This window comes from Lithobates pipiens, unplaced genomic scaffold (genome assembly GCF_037356315.1).
Source record: "Lithobates pipiens isolate NorthernLeopardFrog02 unplaced genomic scaffold, aLitPip1_a1.2 Scaffold_16, whole genome shotgun sequence".
Lineage (NCBI taxonomy): Eukaryota > Metazoa > Chordata > Amphibia > Anura > Ranidae > Lithobates > Lithobates pipiens.
In genome coordinates, this window is record NW_027507748.1 from 380,876,125 (window position 1) to 380,896,305 (window position 20,181).

The 20,181-nt window shown below is 43.1% G+C and overlaps 1 protein-coding gene across 3 annotated transcripts in view; it reads left to right on the forward strand.

Moving 5' to 3' along the window:
• Positions 1-20,181, forward strand: part of TRIM37 (tripartite motif containing 37) — a 288,841-nt gene that overhangs the window by 137,561 nt on the left and 131,099 nt on the right. For all 3 annotated transcript variants that reach the window (XM_077482222.1, XM_077482224.1, XM_077482223.1), the window contains exons 17-18: positions 9,185-9,276; positions 13,817-14,008. In XM_077482222.1, the coding sequence (XP_077338348.1) occupies positions 9,185-9,276; positions 13,817-14,008 (284 nt within the window). The remainder of the gene's footprint in view (positions 1-9,184; positions 9,277-13,816; positions 14,009-20,181) is intronic.

Below are 20,181 nucleotides of genomic sequence, written 5' to 3' on the forward strand. Positions count from 1 at the left end.
GTAGGTATTGTAGATTAAAAATGTATTAAAATACACTCACAAAGGTGTAGAGGAAATAGGCATGTAACATCCGCTCCGACTATCTAGTGAAGAGAAGAGCCAAAACAGTTGTTATAGATGTGTGTCCGCGATCCTGTCTTTCATTAAGCCACACTGCTGGTGTACAGGGTTTCCAGATGTCAGGGATAGTATTCAGTAGCGTGCACAGATGGTCATGGCTCCAGTCACTTCCAGGTCAGCGGGCGGTGCTCGCGTTCGGGACATGCGTTTCCCTTACGCAAGCTTCAGTGGCAGCCATATTGGGTATTGCACTTTAGTACAAGATTACAACTCTCCACAGTGAGCTATTAAAGTGGACGTAAACTCCCCTATCGTTTTCAGCCAAGGAAGCTGTCGTCTTTGCCTCTGTTTAATCTTGAACTGCTATGGTGCTGCACATGTGATTCGTTATGACACCAGCCATGGGGGGTTTGATAGTTTGGCTGAGAGCACAGCCAATGTGCAGTTGGCATTCCCGGCATGCCTTTTTTTTTAACTGTTTAAATCGATGGGTTTCCACTTTAAAAATAGAATTTAAAGAAAAAGCATACCTGGATGGAATTGTAGAAGAAGCCTTCCAACACTACCTCCGTAAAGACATCAGGAGTGAAAAAGAGGCCAAATCCATCGAGAGCTCTCAACCTATCCGATTTGTTACACAATTCCACAATAAATTTAAAAAGATGGAAAAGATTTTTCAAAGACATTGGCCAATACTCAGAGAGGATCCTCATCTTAAGGCCACAATCAGCGATCATCCGTTAGTCACCTATAGACTAGCCAAAAATATTAAAGCAAAAATCGCTCTGAGCAAGATAAAATCATATCGTCCTACCACCAGTACATCTTTAACCTTTTTTAATATCAAAGGCATGTACCAATGCAAGAAACCTTTATGTCGTAGATGTGCTCATGTAACACATGGACAAAAGGATTTATACTGCAAAGGCAAACAGTACATAATACCTGATTATTTTTTTTTTTTTACATGCTCTTCTGAATATGTAATCTACTGTTTGACCTGCCCATGCAGTCTACTGTATGTGGGCCATACGGACCTTGCGGAAGCGTTTTGGAGAACACCGGAATCTGGTAGAACAAGGCAAAGACGAACACAGTGTCCCTAGACACTTTTTAGAATCTCCGAACAATCCTCTCTTGGACTACAGGTGTGGGTATTCGAGTCCATTCCGAATACTTTGCCCATAGCCGAATGCTACAAAAGATTATGCGAAAGAGAAAACTATTGGATCTATTCCTTAGACACTTTGTCGCCTGGAGGTCTAAACAAGAGTATAGAAATCAATACCCTGTTATCATGCTATGTCTGTATGCTTCACTCATTATTTCCAGCAAATTTTTGCAATTATTCCTCATAAAGCACCTTATACTATAGTAGATATCAACACTTACACATGCCAATGTGGATGAATACATATACACACATTAATATGATACTATTGCTTCTCTCTTTTGTAAGAGATATGTGTACACACACACACACACACACACACACACACACACACACACACACACACACACACACACACACACACACACACACACACACACACACACACACACACACATATATATATATATATATATATATATATATATATATATATATATATATATATATATATATATATATTTATTATTTTTGTTTTATTTAGATATACTTTTTTTTTTTTTTTTTCTTGATACGATTACCAGTAATTTAAACCCAAGCCTATACCTACACTTATTCATATTATCTATTTTACCGCATCATCATCCGGATACATAATATCAATTACTTGTTCCATCTATGTTATTAATGTCACGATAATACTTATACGTTTTTAATATCACATATTCACATATATATAAATAAGTGTCCTTATTTATAATATAATATCTAGTGGTTACGATTACTATTAGTAAGTAATTATTCATTTACTTATTCTATTTGATTTTAACACCAGATCACTATAGAATCCTTTTTCTCCCCCCTCTTTTTTGTTGAGATATATATATATATATATATATATATATATATATATATATATATATATATATATATATATATATTTATTATCTATCCTTTCTTTTTCTTTTTCTTTTTTAACACACATCTGATTTTCCAAATTGTTGGTAGTCTACATTTCCCAAATACCTCTATTTATTATATAATCTAATAAATTAGCTAACACAATCATATTGGCAGGGATTTTTACTATGGCTGTAATACCTCCCACATCCTGCCTCTCCTTCTCCTTTTTTGTTGGTAAGTATCTATGGTAGCCTTTCATGTGAGCAATATGTGTGCACGTGTAGATATTCCCTTACCCAATATGGCTGCCACTGAAGCCTGAGGAAGGGACACGCATGTCCCAAGCGTGAGCACCGCCCACTGACCCAACCCAGAAGTGACTGGAGCCATGACCGTCTGCACGCCACTGAATACGGTCCCTGACATTCGGAAGCCCTGTACACCAGCAATGTGGCCGGAGGAAAGACAGGATCGCGGACACACATCTATAACAACTGTTTTGGCCCTTCTCTTCACTTGATAGTCGGAGCGGATGAACCACGTTACATGCCTATTTCCTCTACACCTTTGTGAGTGTATTTTTCTACATTTTTCCACATTAAATACCTACATACTGCACTTAGAGGGCACTGTTCTTTTTATCCTGTTTGCATTTTTTTTTTGCCTTCTAAACTCCGGAACTGGCAGCCCCAAGGGACAGTTATTTGATTCTCCTTACATGGACTCATTTCCCAATAAGAACTGTTTTATATGTAATATGTTTTATCCCCATACCTATACCAGTTTTTATACATTGTTATATCCAGAGTTCGCCGTATTACTCTATTGTTTTTACATGTGATCAGCTAGAAGACCAGCCATTTGATGGCTTGGCAGTTTGGTTGAGTGCTAACATAAGTACACTATTAATTGTAACTGTTATCATTAAAGGCATGTCCTGAATGTATCAGTTTTGGGAAACTTAAATCGGTGGGTTTAGTTTTGTTTTAATAGTCACTTTTTTAAAGGGCAAACAAGCAGCAGGTATTAAAGTAAGCACCTTTTTTAAAGTTACCTGTGTCTGGTTACATATTGTGTAGAGCAGGTGTAATGAATTAAAATGCACAGAGGTGCAGTCAGAATTTTTTTTTCTTCGAAGAGGTCTGACTCTCATGGCCACCAAAGCCCTCCCTTCCATTTGCAACCCCCACCCTTTACAGTCCTACCTTTTATACCACAGGGTGGCAGGAGACAGTTTTCATGTTAACAGACAAGTGTGGTTTTTAGGGACTGCCCTGGGTCCTAGTATCCAATCACCTACTTGTTAAAGCGGTAATAAATATTTACCTTTCCTTAAATGGTCCAACATCCCTTACTAGCACAGGCATCTTTTAACCAGCTTCTTCATATTGCCAAGCTGTGGCTGTCTTCATTGGCTGGTGCAGGATGATGTTTATCGTACATCATGGGACACAGATCCTTAAGTAGTTAATGGGTTATAGGCCACCTTCAGGTGATTGACACTGGTATACCCAATCCAGCAAGTTCACAACCTATATAACCCCTCCTCCTTCCAGGAGCACATCAGTTTTTTCGCCAGTGTCTAAGGTGTTGGTCACGAGTAAAGATATGCTCTGAGGAGCTCCAGGTGGAATCCATGCTGGATTTAAATAGATTCCATAGACCAGATCCATCCAAAGTGCCACTGAGGCCTAAGTGGATGGTACCTGGTGCCTTGTATCAGAAGCACAAGGTTTTTGCCTGTAACGCCTCTTTGTAGGGCTGGACCCCAGGAACCCAGGGCTTATGTCTTGCTACATTACCTAAAGCTTTCCTGGTGGGGTGCTTTACAGGTCCAAGGGAGTTGAAACCCTGATATCTATCTAGGGATCCGGTCCTTGAATGTTTGCTAAACGCAGCACCTATGCATTCTTCTATTAGGGGAAAAAAATGTCCTGTATTCTCCCCTAGAGTGAGTCTATGCACATACCTTACTCTGTTGTCTTCACGGTAAAGCTCATTCAGTCTGTGTGTGGCCACAGCTGCGTAAGCAGGGGGATTCCTCTCAGGTAAAAGAAATCTGCCAAATGTTTTTTTTCTCCCCCCTGAAGGGACCAGAGGGTTAGGGGGTTCATCAGCGGTGTACCCCCTTTCATTATTCCCCCCCCACCGCGGGAGGTGCAGAGGTCCCTCTGGTACTTCTAATATTGTTAACTATTGTTACTGTTATTGTGTGCCTGCTGCTAAACAGGTCTCTGTCCCCCCCCGTTGGGTCTGTAGACCCAAAAGCGCTGTGCAAATGAAAAGAGGGGCGGAATTGACAGTTGTGACCGTCTCCTCGGCTGTAGGAGGAAAGAGGAAGATTGCACACAGGGACACGTGAGGATTGCAAGCTGCCATTCCTGACAGGAAGCACACTTTTTTTTTTTTCTCCCCCAGCGCTAGGCTGAACGTTATAGCGGCTTTATTTGCCATGGCTATATTCAGCAATTAAGTGCAATTGTATAATGCCTCTGTTTTTGTGCTTAGGACTATGCCTACCAAAAAAAAAAAGTACTAAAGGTTTCACACCCAGGTGCTAGGTTCGCGAGTCGCATTTCCACGCTGTCATCCTCGCCTAAATTACCAGTTATGGCAAGCCAGGGTGAGCCATTGGAACAAATTGATGGTGCAACTGCTTCTCACATCTCCGCCCCTGTATGCGTGACTGAAGATGTCCTTTCTTCCTCCCTGTAGGGTCTGGAAGGAAGATTAGCGGCTTTAATTGCATCCTCCATTCAAATGGATAGGAAGCGTGCTAGATCCCCCTCCCCCACTTCAGAACCATTGCAATGGTAACAGTGGGCTCAGGATGAGGTGTTGCCCTCAGTCGATCAGGAGAATAAACAAACCGATGATTCCTCTGTGGAGGAAACAACGGTAGATGAACCTTTCAGACTCACAATCTGAGAAATTGGTGATACAAACTCTTACGGAGATGGTTCGATCCACTTTCATGTTGACCCTAACAGAGTCTCCTGAAAGTTTGGTTACTTCCTTTCGGTTCCTTTAAAACCTTCTCAGCCTTTGCATGCGTTTCCTGTCCATGCATTACTAGAACAGCTTGTTTTTGCTGAATGGGATCACCCGGATAAGCACTTTCTCCCTTCCAAGAGATTTTAAGTTCTCTAACCCATGGAGGAGAAATTGAGTTGGAAAGTACCAGCAGTTGACGCTGCAATTTCCAGTATGAATAAAAGCATAACTTGTCCTGTAGACAAGGCACAAATGCTTAAAGATCCAACAGATAATTAATTGGAATCCATGTTAAAATCTACTTGAAAAGCGCCTCAGTGAAAAATCGGTTTGGCAGGTGCCGTTACTCAGCCTGCAGTCACTGCAACAGGCATCTGTCAATCCCTAAAGGACCAATTTAGACAGGCCTTTACGGAGGTTCCTGCGCAATAAGCCTGGGAATTGACTGAACTACCAAAAGGAGCAAAGCGTATGCATTACTACCAGTTACCTGGAAAGTTTGGGTTGGATTCTAAATCTAGAGAAATCTTCCTTAATACTGCTAAAGACTGGAGTACTTGGGTCGGATCATAGACAGCCCAGGAAAAGGTGTTCTTGCCTCAGGCAAAGATCAACTCCATAAGAGAGCTGGTGCGGATGGTCAGGTCAAAGGGCAATCCCTCCATTCACCTTTGCATGAGATTACTAGGAACCATGGTGGCTTAATTCGAAGCAGTTGCCTATGCCCAGTTCCATTCAAGACTGTTGCAAAACAGTATCCTGTCCGCTTGGAACAAAACAATTCAAACGTTAGACTTGCCATTGCGGCTGTCCACAAGGGTGTCACAAAGCCTCAATTGGTGGTTACCAACGCAGAATTTGCTGATGGGAAAATCCTTCAGACCAGTTATCTGGAAAGTGGTAATGACTGCTGTAAACCTTTCAGGTTGGGGAGCAGTAATAGAAAAGACAACTGTCCAGGAACAGTGGTCAAGAGCCGAAAGAACCTAGCCCATCGATATCCTAGAGATTCGGTCAGTGCGTCTGGCTCTAAAGGCCTGGACTTTCAGGCTACGGGATTGTCCTGTCAGGATCCAATCCGACAATGCCACAGCTGTGGCCTATATCAATCCCCAAGGGGCCACCAAGAGTCTCTCAGCGTAGAGAGAGGTGAACCATATTCTAACTTGTGCAGAAAGGAATGTTCCATGCCTATCAGCAGTCTTCATTCCTGACGTAGAGAACTGGCAGGCGGACTACTTAAGTCACCAGCAGTTATTCTCAGTGAAATGCTCTTCATACCAACATATTTCGGGCTATTTGCCAAAGATGGGGGACTCCTGATGTAGATCTTATAGCGTCCAGGTTCAACATGAAGTTAGTCAACTTTGTGGCCAGAACAAGGGATCCACTCGCATTCGGAACAGATTCGTTGGTGACCCCATGGCATCAGTTCTCACTGATCTATGCATTACCACCTTTTCAGTTGCTGCCTTGACTTCTTTGCAGGAGGTCATGGTATTCAGAAGTAGTAAAGATGGCAGTGGAGGGCCCATGGTCCCTCCCACTATGGCCAGATCTGCTCTCACAGGGACAAATATTCCATCCTGCCTTACGGTCTCTAAATTTAACGGCTTGGCTATTGAAGCCCACATTCTAAAGAAATGTTGGCTCTCTGGATCAGTTATCTCTACCCTGATTAATGCAAGAAAGCCAGCTTCCAGAACTATATATTATAGAGTCTGGAGGGCTTATGTTTCCTGGTGTGAATCGAGATGTATCATAGGCAGAATTCTTGCTTTTCTACAGTTAGGGGTAGAAATGAAATTGGCCTTGAGTACTATTAAAGGCCAAATCTCAGCTTTATTGATCTTATTTCAAAGACCGCTTGCTACACATTCTTTAGTCCGAGGTTTTATGCAAGGGGTGATGCGGCTTAATTCACCCGTCAAACCTCGCTGGAACCCTTGGGACTTGAACTTGGTTTTGTCTGTGTTACAAAAACAGCCATTTGAACCGATACAACATATTCCCTTTGTCCTTTTGACAATGAAGTTGGTATTTTTGGTTGCTATATTCTCAGCAAGGAAGGTTTCGGAATTGGCTGCGCTTTCTTTTTAAAGAGCCATATTTGATTGAGGACAGAGTGGTTTTACGCCCTCGTCTAGACTTTTTGCCTACAGTGGTTTCACGTTTTCACCTGAACCAAGATTTTGTCCGGCCTTGTTTTTTTCCAGAACCGTGTTCCAGAGAAGAAAAGTCACTACATTGTCTTGATGCGGTGAGAGCAGTGAAAATCTATTTAAAGGCAACTGCTCAGATTCGTAAGACTGATGTCTTATTTATTTTGCCAGAGGGTCCTAAGAAAGGACTGGCAGCGTCGATATCCTCTGTCCCTAAGTAGATTCAGCAAGTTATAATTCAAACTTATGATTTAAGGGGTAAGATTCCCCCTTTTCAGGTTAAGGTGCACTCTACCAGGGTAGTTAGTGCTTCTTGGGCAGTGCGTCATCAGGCCTCCATGGCTCAGATCTGTAAGACTGCAACTTGGTCTTCAGTGCATACATTCACAAAATGTTATCAGCTGGATATAAGGACATATGAGGATATTGCCTTCGGGCGCAGTGTGCTACAGGCAGCAGTATAGGTCCTCAAATCTGGGGTACCCTCCAGGTTGTCTCCCCCCTCCCCTCCAGTAGCATTGCTATGGAATGTCGCATTAAGTAATTACTCAAGGCTCTATGTCCCATGATGTACAATAAAGAAAATATGATTTTTATAACTGGTTACCTGTAAAATCCTTTTCTTTGAGTACATCATGGGACACAGAGGTCCCTCCCCTCTTTTTTTTCGGTTTTAAGTATATTGCTTTGCTACAAAAACTGATGTGCTCCTGGAAGGAGGAGGAGTTGTATAGGGAGTGAACTTCCTGGATTGGTTATACCAGTATCCATCACCTGAAGGTGGCCTATAACCCATTAAGTAATTAAGGCTTTGTGTCCCATGATGTACTCCAAGAAAAGTATTTTACAGGTAAGCTGTTATAAAAGTCCTAATATTTCCTGCGCATGCGCTGGAGTGTAAACTGAACTGAACTTGCATTCCAAAAAAGACTGGGAACAGGCAGGTAGGTTTATTTTGTTGCAGAAGAGTATGCCTGTTTGCAGTCTTCAAATCTGGGACTTGAGTTTTGTTTTAAGTTGAAAAGCAGGCACCTCCCATCCTTCATTCAGACATGCTACTCTATCAGACCCTCACCCTGCTGTGAGAATGATGACTGTTATGTTGGAAGAGACACCTAGTCTGCTAAATGGCATAAACGTATATTGTATAGTGCAAAGAAGACGTAATGCAACTCTAAATGTCAAAAATATTTATTTTTGAAGTCCTTAATTCAGTGACTCTGTGTAGTTTGAGATTTTTCAGATAAAAGATCACAGAGTGGAGATGATAGCCCACTGTTCAGGGCCAGCCTTGTATGGGGGAGCAGAAGCAATCTTCAAGACATGTGTAAAGAAAAGTGTACATGCGCCTCTGAGTGCTAAATGCCATGGCCTAGATAGGAGTGGCATGCATTCTGGACAGCTGTCTGCCATTTAGTGCTGCCTATTGTAGAGTATCCAGTGATCCTGATATTGACTGCCTATGCCTTGCCACCTGTAAGCACTGAAGTCATTCAAGCCTTTCTCGTTGCTTTCTGCTTTTCCCGTTGAGAGAAGAACTTGAATAACCTCAATGATTCTGCCAATTTGTGAATACAATACCTTCACAGTACCCACAGATGAAAGGTCAATAAGATTTGTTTTAAAGTTCCTTTATGCCTTGTTAAGATTATGTAAATACTTAAAGCAGAACTAAACCCATCAAGCTAACTGATTCCCAAATCCATTACATTCAAGACAATGCCGTGTTTGATAACTGTCGCAATTACTTGTGCTGTCAAGTGAACTGTCTAGTCGTCATGTGCAGCACCATGGCAACTGCAGATCAAACAGAGGCTAAGATGACCGCTTCCTTGGCTGTAAAGGATTGGAGGGTTTAGTTCCACTTTTTAATTGTCCATGGCCTAAGCAAAGGTTTACGTTTAGAGAAACTATTTTATCTGTCTCCTTTTACTTTGTTTCTGTTCATGGCTAGGTCTGGGGAAAATGATGTGGAGTATGGCAGTAACATGGATTTAGAAGAAGGAGAATTGATGGAAGATGTAGCTGGCGCAGCCGGAGCCTCAGGTACGATTTGAAATAAACAAGTAATATTATTTTAAAAAAAAAGGTCTTCGCAGGCAAGAGGAGTCCCTCTGCCAACGTACATTACAGCACACTACAGACCTGTTCCAATTTCAGCTTTTTAAAAGCACCAGCGTGTGCCTTTTCATCACCGAGAGTACAGTACTGATCAATGGGATCCACACAGAGTTGCCACTTCTGCACACTAGCTTCTACAGGGCTTTGTGTTTTCCTCATTGTATAGTTAGCTGACTAAAAATAGGACCTTAGGACATGTCTGCCTCTTTTCTGAGTGTTTGCTGTACTAAAACTTTAATCAGTAGGCACCCAATTCCATGCTTCCTTCTTTACTTGTAAACTCAATGTATTTTATTTTTTTTTTTGTTTGTGTCAAAGCAATTTATTCTCCATACACATATTCTTAAATCTTATACAAGTATTTTACATGTGACAAGCTTGAATATTCTAAAATACTTTAGCTAAGGATCAGAGCTAAGAAAAAGTTTTTTTTTTTTTAATGAGTGTGCTGTAAACAAAACCGGTCAACCCTATTAACCGGTTCCCAACCGGCTCGCGTACATTTACGTCACAAATGGCACCGCTGCGCGAAACCATATATGTGTGTGTGTGTGTGTGTGTGTATATATATATATATATATATATATATATATATATATATAATATACACACAGGGTTTTATTTACGAGCCACCATAGGGCCTGTGTGTTTTAAAAAAAAAAACATTTTTGGGGATATTTATTTATAGCAAAATGTAAAAAATATATTAAATTTTTTTCAAAATTGTCGCTTTTTTTGTGTATAGCGCAAAAAATAAACACTGCAGAGGTGATCAAATGTCACCAAAAGAAAGCTCAATTTGTGGGGGAAAAAAGGATACAAATTGGGTACAGCATTGCATGATCACGCAATTACCAGTTAAAGCGACACAGTGCCAAATTGTAAAATGAGCTCTGGTCGGGAAGGGGGTTAAACCTTCCGGGGCTGAAGTGGTTAAAGTGACCTTAAAGTGGAAGTCCAGTTATTTCTTAGGTATACTTAAACCTGTTCCCACCCCCATTCAATGCCTATTCTAACTACCCAGTAAAGGAAACAGTCTATATTTACCTATGCTCAGGGCGTTCCAGTCCGGTCACTTGATCAGCTCCCAGCGGTCAGCTTCAGTGTAGAGCAGGGACAGCCGACAACCAATGTCCCATAGCTTACGACGCCACATAGGCTCTGCAGCCTTTGTCGGCAGTCTTTCCTCTTGACTGAAGCTGGACGCTGGGGAGGTCATGTGACCAGACAGTGTTGCCCTCAGCATAGGTAAGTATAGACGTCTTTCTTTTCACAGGGTAGATAGAATAGGCTTAAAATGGGGTTGTGAGCAGGTTTAAATATAGTTAGGATTTGTTCGGACATCAGCTGCAAGCTGGCCATACACTGAAATTCAGCTAGTTCAGCAGAGATTGCCCAAATTTCACTCAATGTATGGCTGACCTTGCTCAGCAGAAGGATCGGTTCCTCCATCCTCTAGGTTTGTGTGGATGGAGAAATCTATTGGTTCTTTTGTTCAGCCTGCTGGCTCAAAGAAAAAACAAATACCCATCTATGGCCCACTTTAGGCTTGTATCTACTGTGTGTGTATATATACAGTAATGCCCATGGGGTAAACCTGTAACTGGCTTTGAAAATTACGTTCTGTGACTTTTCATTCTGACTTTGGCAGAATTTGACATCATTGCATGTACTGACATTTTCCAACATATGGGAATATCTGTGATCGTTAAAGTATTAAATTCCAACTCTGGCCTAATATTTTTTAAGCTGCTCCAGGACCTTGATGATTAAAAATCTGCTAAGGATTAAATACTCCTCTCCAGTATTTATCCCACAGTAATTCCCTTTTACCAAAATGTGCCCTCAGTCTTCAGAGATGATGACAGACTTGAGATGTACTATGAGTGCAGGGCAGCTGTTTCCATTGCATCCAACACTAACCATGTAAAAGATGCAGGCTCCAGGACCATCATCCAGATCCTGCCTTCATTGCCTTTTTGATTCATTGATCTAGCACATGAATGAGGCCCGCCAAGTCTGAAGAGTTTTTTTACATTTCTGTACTGCATACATTTTGAAGAAAGCCAGGATCAGAATGATTGTCCCTGAGACTGAAAAATGTAAAGTCATTTTGAAAGACTGCAGTGCCAGCACACATATACAGTGCCTTGCGAAAGTATTCGGCCCCCTTGAACTTTTCAACCTTTTGCCACATTTCAGGCTTCCAACATAAAGATATAAAATTTTAATTTTTTGTGAAGAATCACCAACAAGTGGGACACAATTGTGAAGTGGAACGAAATCTATTGGATAATTTTAAACTTTTTTAGCAAATAAAAAACTGAAAAGTGGTGCGTGCAAAATTATTCGGCCCCTTTACTTTCAGTGCAGCAAACTCACTCCAGAAGTTCAGCGAGGATCTCTGAATTATCCAATGTTGTCCTAAATGACTGATGGTGATAAATAGAATCCACCTGTGTGTAATCAAGTCTCTGTATAAATGCACCTGCTCTGTGATAGTCTCAGGGTTCTGTTGAAAGTGCAGAGAGCATCATGAAGACCAAGGAACACACCAGGCAGGTCCGTAATACTGTTGTGGAGAAGTTTAAAGCCGGATTTGGATACAAAAAGATTTCCCAAGCTTTAAACATCCCAAGGAGCACTGTGCAAGCGATCATTTTGAAATGGAAGGAGTATCAGACCACTGCAAATCTACCAAGACCTGGCTGTCCCTCTAAACTTTCAGCTCAGACAAGAAGACTGATCAGAGATGCAGCCAAGAGGCCCATGATCACTCTGGATGAACTGCAGAGAACTACAGCTGAGGTGGGAGAGTCTGTCCATAGGACAACAATCAGTCGTACACTGCACAAATCTGGCCTTTATGGAAGAGTGGCAAGAAGAAAGTCATTTCTCTAAGATATCCATAAAAAGTCTCGTCTAAAGTTTGCCACAAGCCACCTGGGAGACACACCAAACATGTGGAAGAAGGTGCTCTGGTCAGATGAAACCAAAATCAAACTTTTTGCCCACAATGCAAAACGATATGTTTGGCGTAAAAGCAACACAGCTCATCACCCTCAACACACCATCCCCACTGTCAAACATGGTGGTGGCAGCATCATGGTTTGGGCCTGCTTTTCTTCAGCAGGGACAGGGAAGATGGTTAAAATTACTACTATACTACTTCTCACAGTGCAAATCTTCTGATGTTTTAAAAACAATGCACTCTTTTTGTGTGGCTGATATTTTATTTCAACATGTATGGGAGGGGACGATGGATGCAGCCAAATACAGGACCATTCTGGATGAAAACCTGTTGGAGTCTGCAAAAGACCTGAAACTGGGACGGAGGTTTATCTTCCAACAAGACAATGATCCCAAACATACAGCAAAATCTACAAAGGAATGGTTCACAAATAAACGTATCCAGGTGTTAGAATGGCCAAGTCAAAGTCCAGACCTGAATCCAATCGAGAATCTGTGGAAAGAGCTGAAAACTGCTGTTCACAAACGCTCTCCATCCAACCTCACTGAGCTCGAGCTGTTTTGCAAGGAAGAATGGGCAAGAATTTCAGTCTCTCGATGTGCAAAACTGATAGAGACATACCCCAAGCGACTTGCAGCTGTAATCGCAGCAAAAGGTGGCTCTACAAAGTATTAATGCAAGGGGGCCGAATAATTTTGCACGCCCCACTTTTCTTTTTTTTTATTGGTTAAAAGTTTCAAAAATCCAATAGATTTCATTCCACTTCACAATTGTGTCCCACTTGTTGGTGATTCTTCACAAAAAATTTTAAATTTTATATCTTTATGTTTGAAGCCTGAAATGTGGCAAAAGGTTGAAAAGTTCAAGGGGGCCGAATACTTTCGCAAGGCACTGTATGTCTAGTGGTGCAACTTTACCTAGTATGTTTGTAATCACTAGATTTTTGGGCTGTCTCTTTTAGATTTAAACCAGATGCTGTTCGCGTTCTCTTCCTTCACTATACATTTAACTGGTGTAGCTTTTTTGAGTCTTTTCACTTGAAGGATAATGCCACTTTTTTTTGGACCATGATACACCCATATTCACGATATAACATGGTTCCAAAAAACCTGGCCACCCTAAACTAGAGTGCCTCTCTCTGACGACAGCTGTCACTTTTACATTTTGTGCAGCTGTGCGGGTCTCCATGTGATCTGTGAATGAATTAACCTCCAGATCCCATCTGCCACCGCAGCTGATGGACTTGTAGTGATCTATGGAAGGCAAGTGTGGTGATCACTGCACTTGTAATCCAACTGATACTTCCTCCAGCACTGTAACTTGGTATGGGCAGGGAACTGGGGGAGACTCAGCAGGAACCTCTGCATTGCACCTGCAATTTATTGATTGTGGTTGCAAGGCTTTGCAGGCTCTTTTGCAAAAAATAATAAATGCCTTTTATTCCTCCTACAGATGTGCTTATCCTTTTAAAAATGTTCTATTTTCTCTTTTTAGCAAGTAATCACACATATGGTGGCAGCAGAAACTGTAGGAGATCTGGGAACATAAGTGCTTCCAGCAGCAGTAGTTTATTGGACCTAGACCCTCTTATTCTTATTCATTTACTCGACCTTAAAGACAGAAATAGTGTGGAGAATCTTTGGAGCTTGCAACCTAGACCTCCTGCATCACTTTTTCAGTCCTCAGGTATTTGTATTGTATTTATTTTTTTTATTCAGTGGAAAGGAAATATATTGTCTTTTAAGAAATGTTTAATTACAAGCATAAGACGTCAGCATGTTTTGCATAATATTGGTGTTGCAGTGCTGCACAGTGGTTGTGCTATACTACTTCTTGAAATTTAATACAAAAAACACTATATAAATCAGCAAACAATTTATAAATGTATAGTCCATAAACAAAATTTCTGTAATGACTCAACCTACATTTACTGAAAATACTGTGAGGGTTATTTACTAAAACTGGAGCAGACAGGACCTCTAGCAGCTGTGCATAATTATTCAGCTTCTAGCTTCACGTCTTCACGCTTAAAAGTAGAACTCAAGGAATTTTTTTTATTTTAGACTGAGTAAGGACGAATTAAAATCCCTGTCAGTTTTGTTTTTCCACCTGTGTTCCATTGGGGAGATTTTGCTACACTTTCTATTCTAAAACGGGAAGAGGAAATCTGTCCAAAGTGAGGGAATCCCTGGTTGTCGCCAGAACTATTGTCCTCATTGGAAGAGTTCTCCTATTCCTGTATTGGTGGCATCTCAAAATGTGGGGCTTTCTTTTAATTTCCCTCTCAATGATAACCGTCAACAGGACAAATATGCTATCCAATCTAATGAAAAAGGATTTCAGGATAGGCTGTTCGCTTGAAAATAAATTCAAGGAATTTAGGTAGAAAATTTTTATTTTAAGTAAACTAACCTGTCCTATTGTGCTTAGGGGCTGAGTAGACCAGGAAAAGCACCTACTTTGGAGACGGCTCAGGATAGGGAGAAGGTTGCCGGTGACATAAAGATGAGATCCTGCTGTATCTCCACCCCCACATACTTAATTTTAGATGCTGTTTTTATTGGGGGGATAATGATCGAAGGGGAGGTGCTAGGGGCGAGAGGGAAGAGCAGTGGTTTGTCCCAATTAAACCGGATCCCGGAGTAAGTGAAGAAAACCTTTATAATATCCAGTGCTGCCCATAAGGATGATGTACAATCTCCAAGGTACAACAGGGCCTCATTGGCACTCATAGATATCCTCTCTTCACAATCACCCACCAGAAACCCCTGGATCAACCCGGATAATCTGATCAAACAGACCAAGGGCTCCAATCCCAGGGGGGAAAAAAAACTGGCGAAAGAGGGCAGCCCTGGTCCTCTGATGGAAAACAAAGGGGAAAGACAGGTTACTATTCGCACTCTTGCTGAGTGTGACCTATACTGTATAGACTATGAATCCACAAAACAAAGTTTGGGCCAAAACCGTACCTGCATAAGACCTCCCGCAGGTACCTCCCACTCAATGAAGTCAAACGCCTTCTCAACATCCACAGCCGCGACAGATGTTGGTGAACAACCCCTGGATATTTGTGTCTGTGCCCTTTCCTGGCATAAATCCTGTTTGGCTGTTATATACCAAAGTGGAAATAACTGTACTAAGTCCCCCAGCAACCTTAGCAAAGATCTTCGCGTAATTAGGTAAAGGGGAAATTTTCTGCAACATTCAGCCAGGAGCTATAAATTATCTTAAAATCGGAGGAGGCACTTGTACATAATTGAGTTTGCTGACACATATTGTACCCCCATTGGGGCACATACATTCAAATATATATGTGCGAAAATATTTTTGTTTTCTCTTATATTCACCGACTGACACAGCTCCTCTCTTTAGACCATTGGGTTGTTACGTCACCTTTAGGAGAGGACTAGGCATAACATGTTAACATGTAATAAACTCAGAACTTCTAGTTTTATTTTTGCCTAGTGAAGGAGAAGGACCTAGGAACCCTGCGGGCCCATTGGTCCATGTTCTTTTCGGCAGAAGCTTTGCTTTTTGCGCAAGATTTAAGATCCTGTGATCTGTTATCAACAGCCAGCTGGGTGACAGGCTGGATACTCTTATCCTTGTAGTCTCCCCAGCCTGGCCAGCGAGCATGTGCAGACCAGAGCTCCGCGCTTGGTCGGCCACCACATATCTCAGCTCCAGAGGTGGTCGTTGAGCGTTAATGCTCCGGGGCACACATATGACCGGGCTACTGATGGCTGTGTCAGTGTGCTGGGTCAGCAGCCATCCTGTACTGATCAGTGAGTGGGTCTGTAATGGAATGTTTCCCAGCTCTGCAGGACTGGTAAGTACAGCTCTCCCTGCCTCGGTGGGGCTGAGCAAGCTGGGCATTCCCTGGGAGGTCGATTCGGGGGTCCCTCACCTCCCTCTCTTCTCTCCCTGTCCCTATCTTCCTCCCCCCTCCCCTCCCATGGGAGAGGCTGCTGAGCTGTGTGTGTGTGTGTGTGATATGCAGGGGCTCTCCGGGGGACTGCGCTGGCTGGCTGTGCCCTGGTTGTGTGTGAATTTCTCCCTGGGGGTGTCTGGAGGCTGTTCCTGTCGATCGCTGTAGCGATGTTCACCACCATTCTCTGCCTGTTTTCCAAACGACTTTCAGGACAGCCAGGGAAACACCTCCTCCATCAGAGCTTTTTAAGGGAAGCCTCCACGCAGCCTTCTCAGTTTTTTGTGTGTCCTCCAACCAGGAGGAACACCTCGGGTGGGAACCACGATCTCTCGGGTGGTCCTGAGGGTAGGTTCTCACCTGTACTGTTTTTTTTCTTTAGGAGCTGGTCCTCCCATCTGCCTCCCGGTGGTGACGTTCCCATGGGCTCTCCCTCCCCCTTCAGTTCTTGGGGAGAGCCAGTACGTCAGAAGTCCTGTGCCCCTGTTTCTTTTATCAGAGGGGCGACCGAAGTGTTCGGGTTTCCCGCGTGCAGCGCGCGCTGCATTGCGGGAGAAGCGGTCGCCTTCTTCCGGGTGGCCAGGAGAGTCTTCGGCCGCGTCCTTCGGGAAAGTGATGGGACTTCCGACGGCACGCCGCGTCATTTCCTGCCTCTGGAATGCAGGGGGAGAGAGGAGGACCAACTGTCGCCTTATTTACGGTTCCGGTTGATGCAGCAGCGATTTTGAATCCAGGACCGGTTGTGTGTCTGTTAGCCAGCGATGGAGCGATACAGACAAGGGGGCAAGCCAAGGCGTCAGCAAGGTGAAGGTAGGAGCAGTGCTCTGAATAGCCCAGATCCTATGCTCCTGTGGTGGGGGGAGTGATTACCCTTCCCCCCCCCCCTTTTCCCCGCACCCCCATCCCCCTCTCCCACCCTTGCTGAGTGTTTGCAGTGGTGGTAGTTTAAGGGGTGTCTGCTTGCTTAGGGCACTGGAAAATGGTGTGTCTTTTTTCCTTAGTTGCACCTGGGTGATGGCTGCATTTTGTTTGCAGAAATAGTGTGGCTTGTTTTTTTCCTTGTCTCTTTCTGTTTGCTTAGGCAAAAAGTGCTGCCCGACCAGTTAAGAGGAGATGTCCTGTCTGCAAGGAAAAACTTAGTGAAACCTGGACCAAAACGCTTTGTGCGTCTTGTATCGTAAGCCTGGTTAGGGAGGAATCCCCGTCCTTGTGTGGTGACTTAATTTCAACCATTAAGGATGAGCTTAAGGCTACTTTTCAGGCGTTCAGGTCTAATCTATCAGACAAGTCTGGAATGTCGGGAGAGCCTAGAGCCCAGCAGTCTTCCTTGGAACCTCAAAGGTGTTCTCAGTATCTGACTGGGGGAGGGTTGTCTCGGGACACCTCGCAGAATTCATTTTCACTGGCCTTAGAGGAGTCTGACTCAGAAGAAGAGGAAGATTCAGAAGCAACTTCCAAGTACAAATTATCCTTGGAAGAAGTGGGAGGCCTCCTTAAAGTGATATATGCCACTTTAGGTATTGAGGAAGAGAAGAAAGAGCTCTCCCCTACATGATCGCATGTATGCTGGGCTAGGGGATTCCAGATCTCGCACCTTCCCGATGCATTCCCTGGTGTCTCGATTAAGTGGTTTTAGTGTTGCGCAAATGGGGGAATACAAGAAAGGAGCGGAGAGGGAGGGGGGGGGAGGGGGAGAAAGAGAGGAAGGAAGTGAGAGAGACACTAGGAAGGACATTGGAACGCACCGTTCGTTACTCTGCTTGTTGCTCTATTACTGCAGTTTTTATTCACTCAGAATGTGAGTACCCTGTCACTATACTTAAATAAAATTCAATTGGTTGAAACTACTACACTATGGGACATTATCTCTTTATCTTGTGAGGCATACCTATCCCAGGAACAGGAGCCAGTTAACCACCTATACTATTAAGGCTGTAACCTCACAGCCGTGAGGCATACCTATCCCAGGAACAGGAGCCAGTTACCCACCTATACTATTAAGGCTGTAACCTCACAGCCGTGAGGCATACCTATCCCAGGAACAGGAGCCAGTTACCCACCTATACTATTAAGGCTGTAACCTCACAGCCGTGAGGTAAGGGCACATCCATCCACGTATTGGATAAATAGGAGGATTAAGTCACTGCACATGTATGCCTGCATGGATCACTGAAGTTCAAAGCTAGTGCTTCCCCTTAGAACACAGCACGTCCACAGGACTGAATATCCCAGACTGATTACCAGCACCTTATTTTTATGTGTTTATCATTTCACTTGTGTTGTAACGTTTTTTTTGCTGCTAGCACTATTTGCACTTTATAAACACCGCATGGAACATGCATTTTGTTATATTGGATTGATTGTTATCTGTATTTTTTTCACTTGGCACTTTATAAACACCGCATGGAACATGCATTTTGTTATATTGGATTGATTGATATCTGTGCTTTTTCCACTTGGCATGTCACATGGGATTGTGCTTATGTGATTTATTCTCACTGTACACTTTTAGTCATATATTTTGGACTATCACCTTAAGTTATATACTCATTTATTGTCAGCATATTTTATTGCAGTTTTGCACAGCACCCACGATTTGTATGTCTATTGTTTCAGGCATTCATCCATTACTGTGAGTTTTTTTATTTGTATGGCACTCTATCAGAATCTATATTTGATTGCCACTCTCTAACATTTATTTTAGTTTAGCACGTACCGAACAAGGATTTGTGCACACCCAGACACATATAATTTTACACTAGCACTTTTTGACCTTTAACCTTTTATCCTTTACCTGCATACTCATCTGTTCCCCTTCCCCCTCCCTGCCCTTTCTTCCCCTTCCCCTTTTTTCTTTTCTCCTTCCCTCTCTTTCTCCCCCTTTCCCCCCCCCCCTCCCTCTCCCCTCCTTTCTTGTATTCCCCCATTTGCGCAACACTAAAACCACTTAATCGATATTGCCCAGGGAGCAGGTGAAGCTCCCTTCAGTGTTTGCAGCATCCCTCTATTCCCCTTGTCAAGGTGGTTGGCGCAGAGGTACTTTATACACTAATTGGTTGATTCCCTGGTGTCTGACATGATCAAGACAGAGTGTTTGGAGCCTGAGAAGAAACCCTTTTTTCTCCAGAGCACACAGGAGGAGGTTTCCTTTTGAAGATAACCCGCATCTAGTTTGGTCCCAAAGTTAGACTCTGCCTTCTCTCGGGTCTCAAATCCGACAGACATAGCCTTTGAAGATATGGGCACGTTAAAAGAACCCATGTATAAAAAGATGGATCTCCTTCTAAAAAGAGCCTGACAGTCGGTAATGATGAATTTGAAACCAGCCATGGCAACAACCTGTGTGGCAAGAAATCTGGCTCATTGGGTTAACCAGTTGAAGTCTCATATTTTAGCTGATTCCCCTAAGCAGGAGATTTTGGATTCCTTTGCTACTCTCTCAGCAGCAATTGCGTACATTGCTGATGCTTCAGCTGAGTCTGTCCGCATTACAGCCAGGTCAGCCGCCCTGACTAACTCTGTTAGAAGGGCTTTGTGGCTGAAAACCTGGTCAGGGGATGCAGCCTCAAAAAATAGGCTATGCAGCATTCCTTTTGCTGGGGAATTGTTGTTTGGCTCAATTAGAATCTATTCTGAACCGAACGGCGAATAGGAGAAAATAATTTCCGTCGGAGACGTTTTTTTCGGAGCCCCAAGGGCCAAGCCGAGGATAGGACGCAAAACAGGAGGAAGCCTTGGGCGGTACAAAAGCCCAAGGGTAAAGGGGGAGTTCTCAATCCTCCTGCGTCCGCCAACAAGCCACAATGACTCACCCGTCAGAGTGGGAGGGGGACTCCAAGAGTTGATCCCTCAGTGGGGGGCCATTACTCGGAATCAGTTCATTTTGAGGATGATTTACCACGGTTACAAGATAGTTTACGGAGATCCCCCA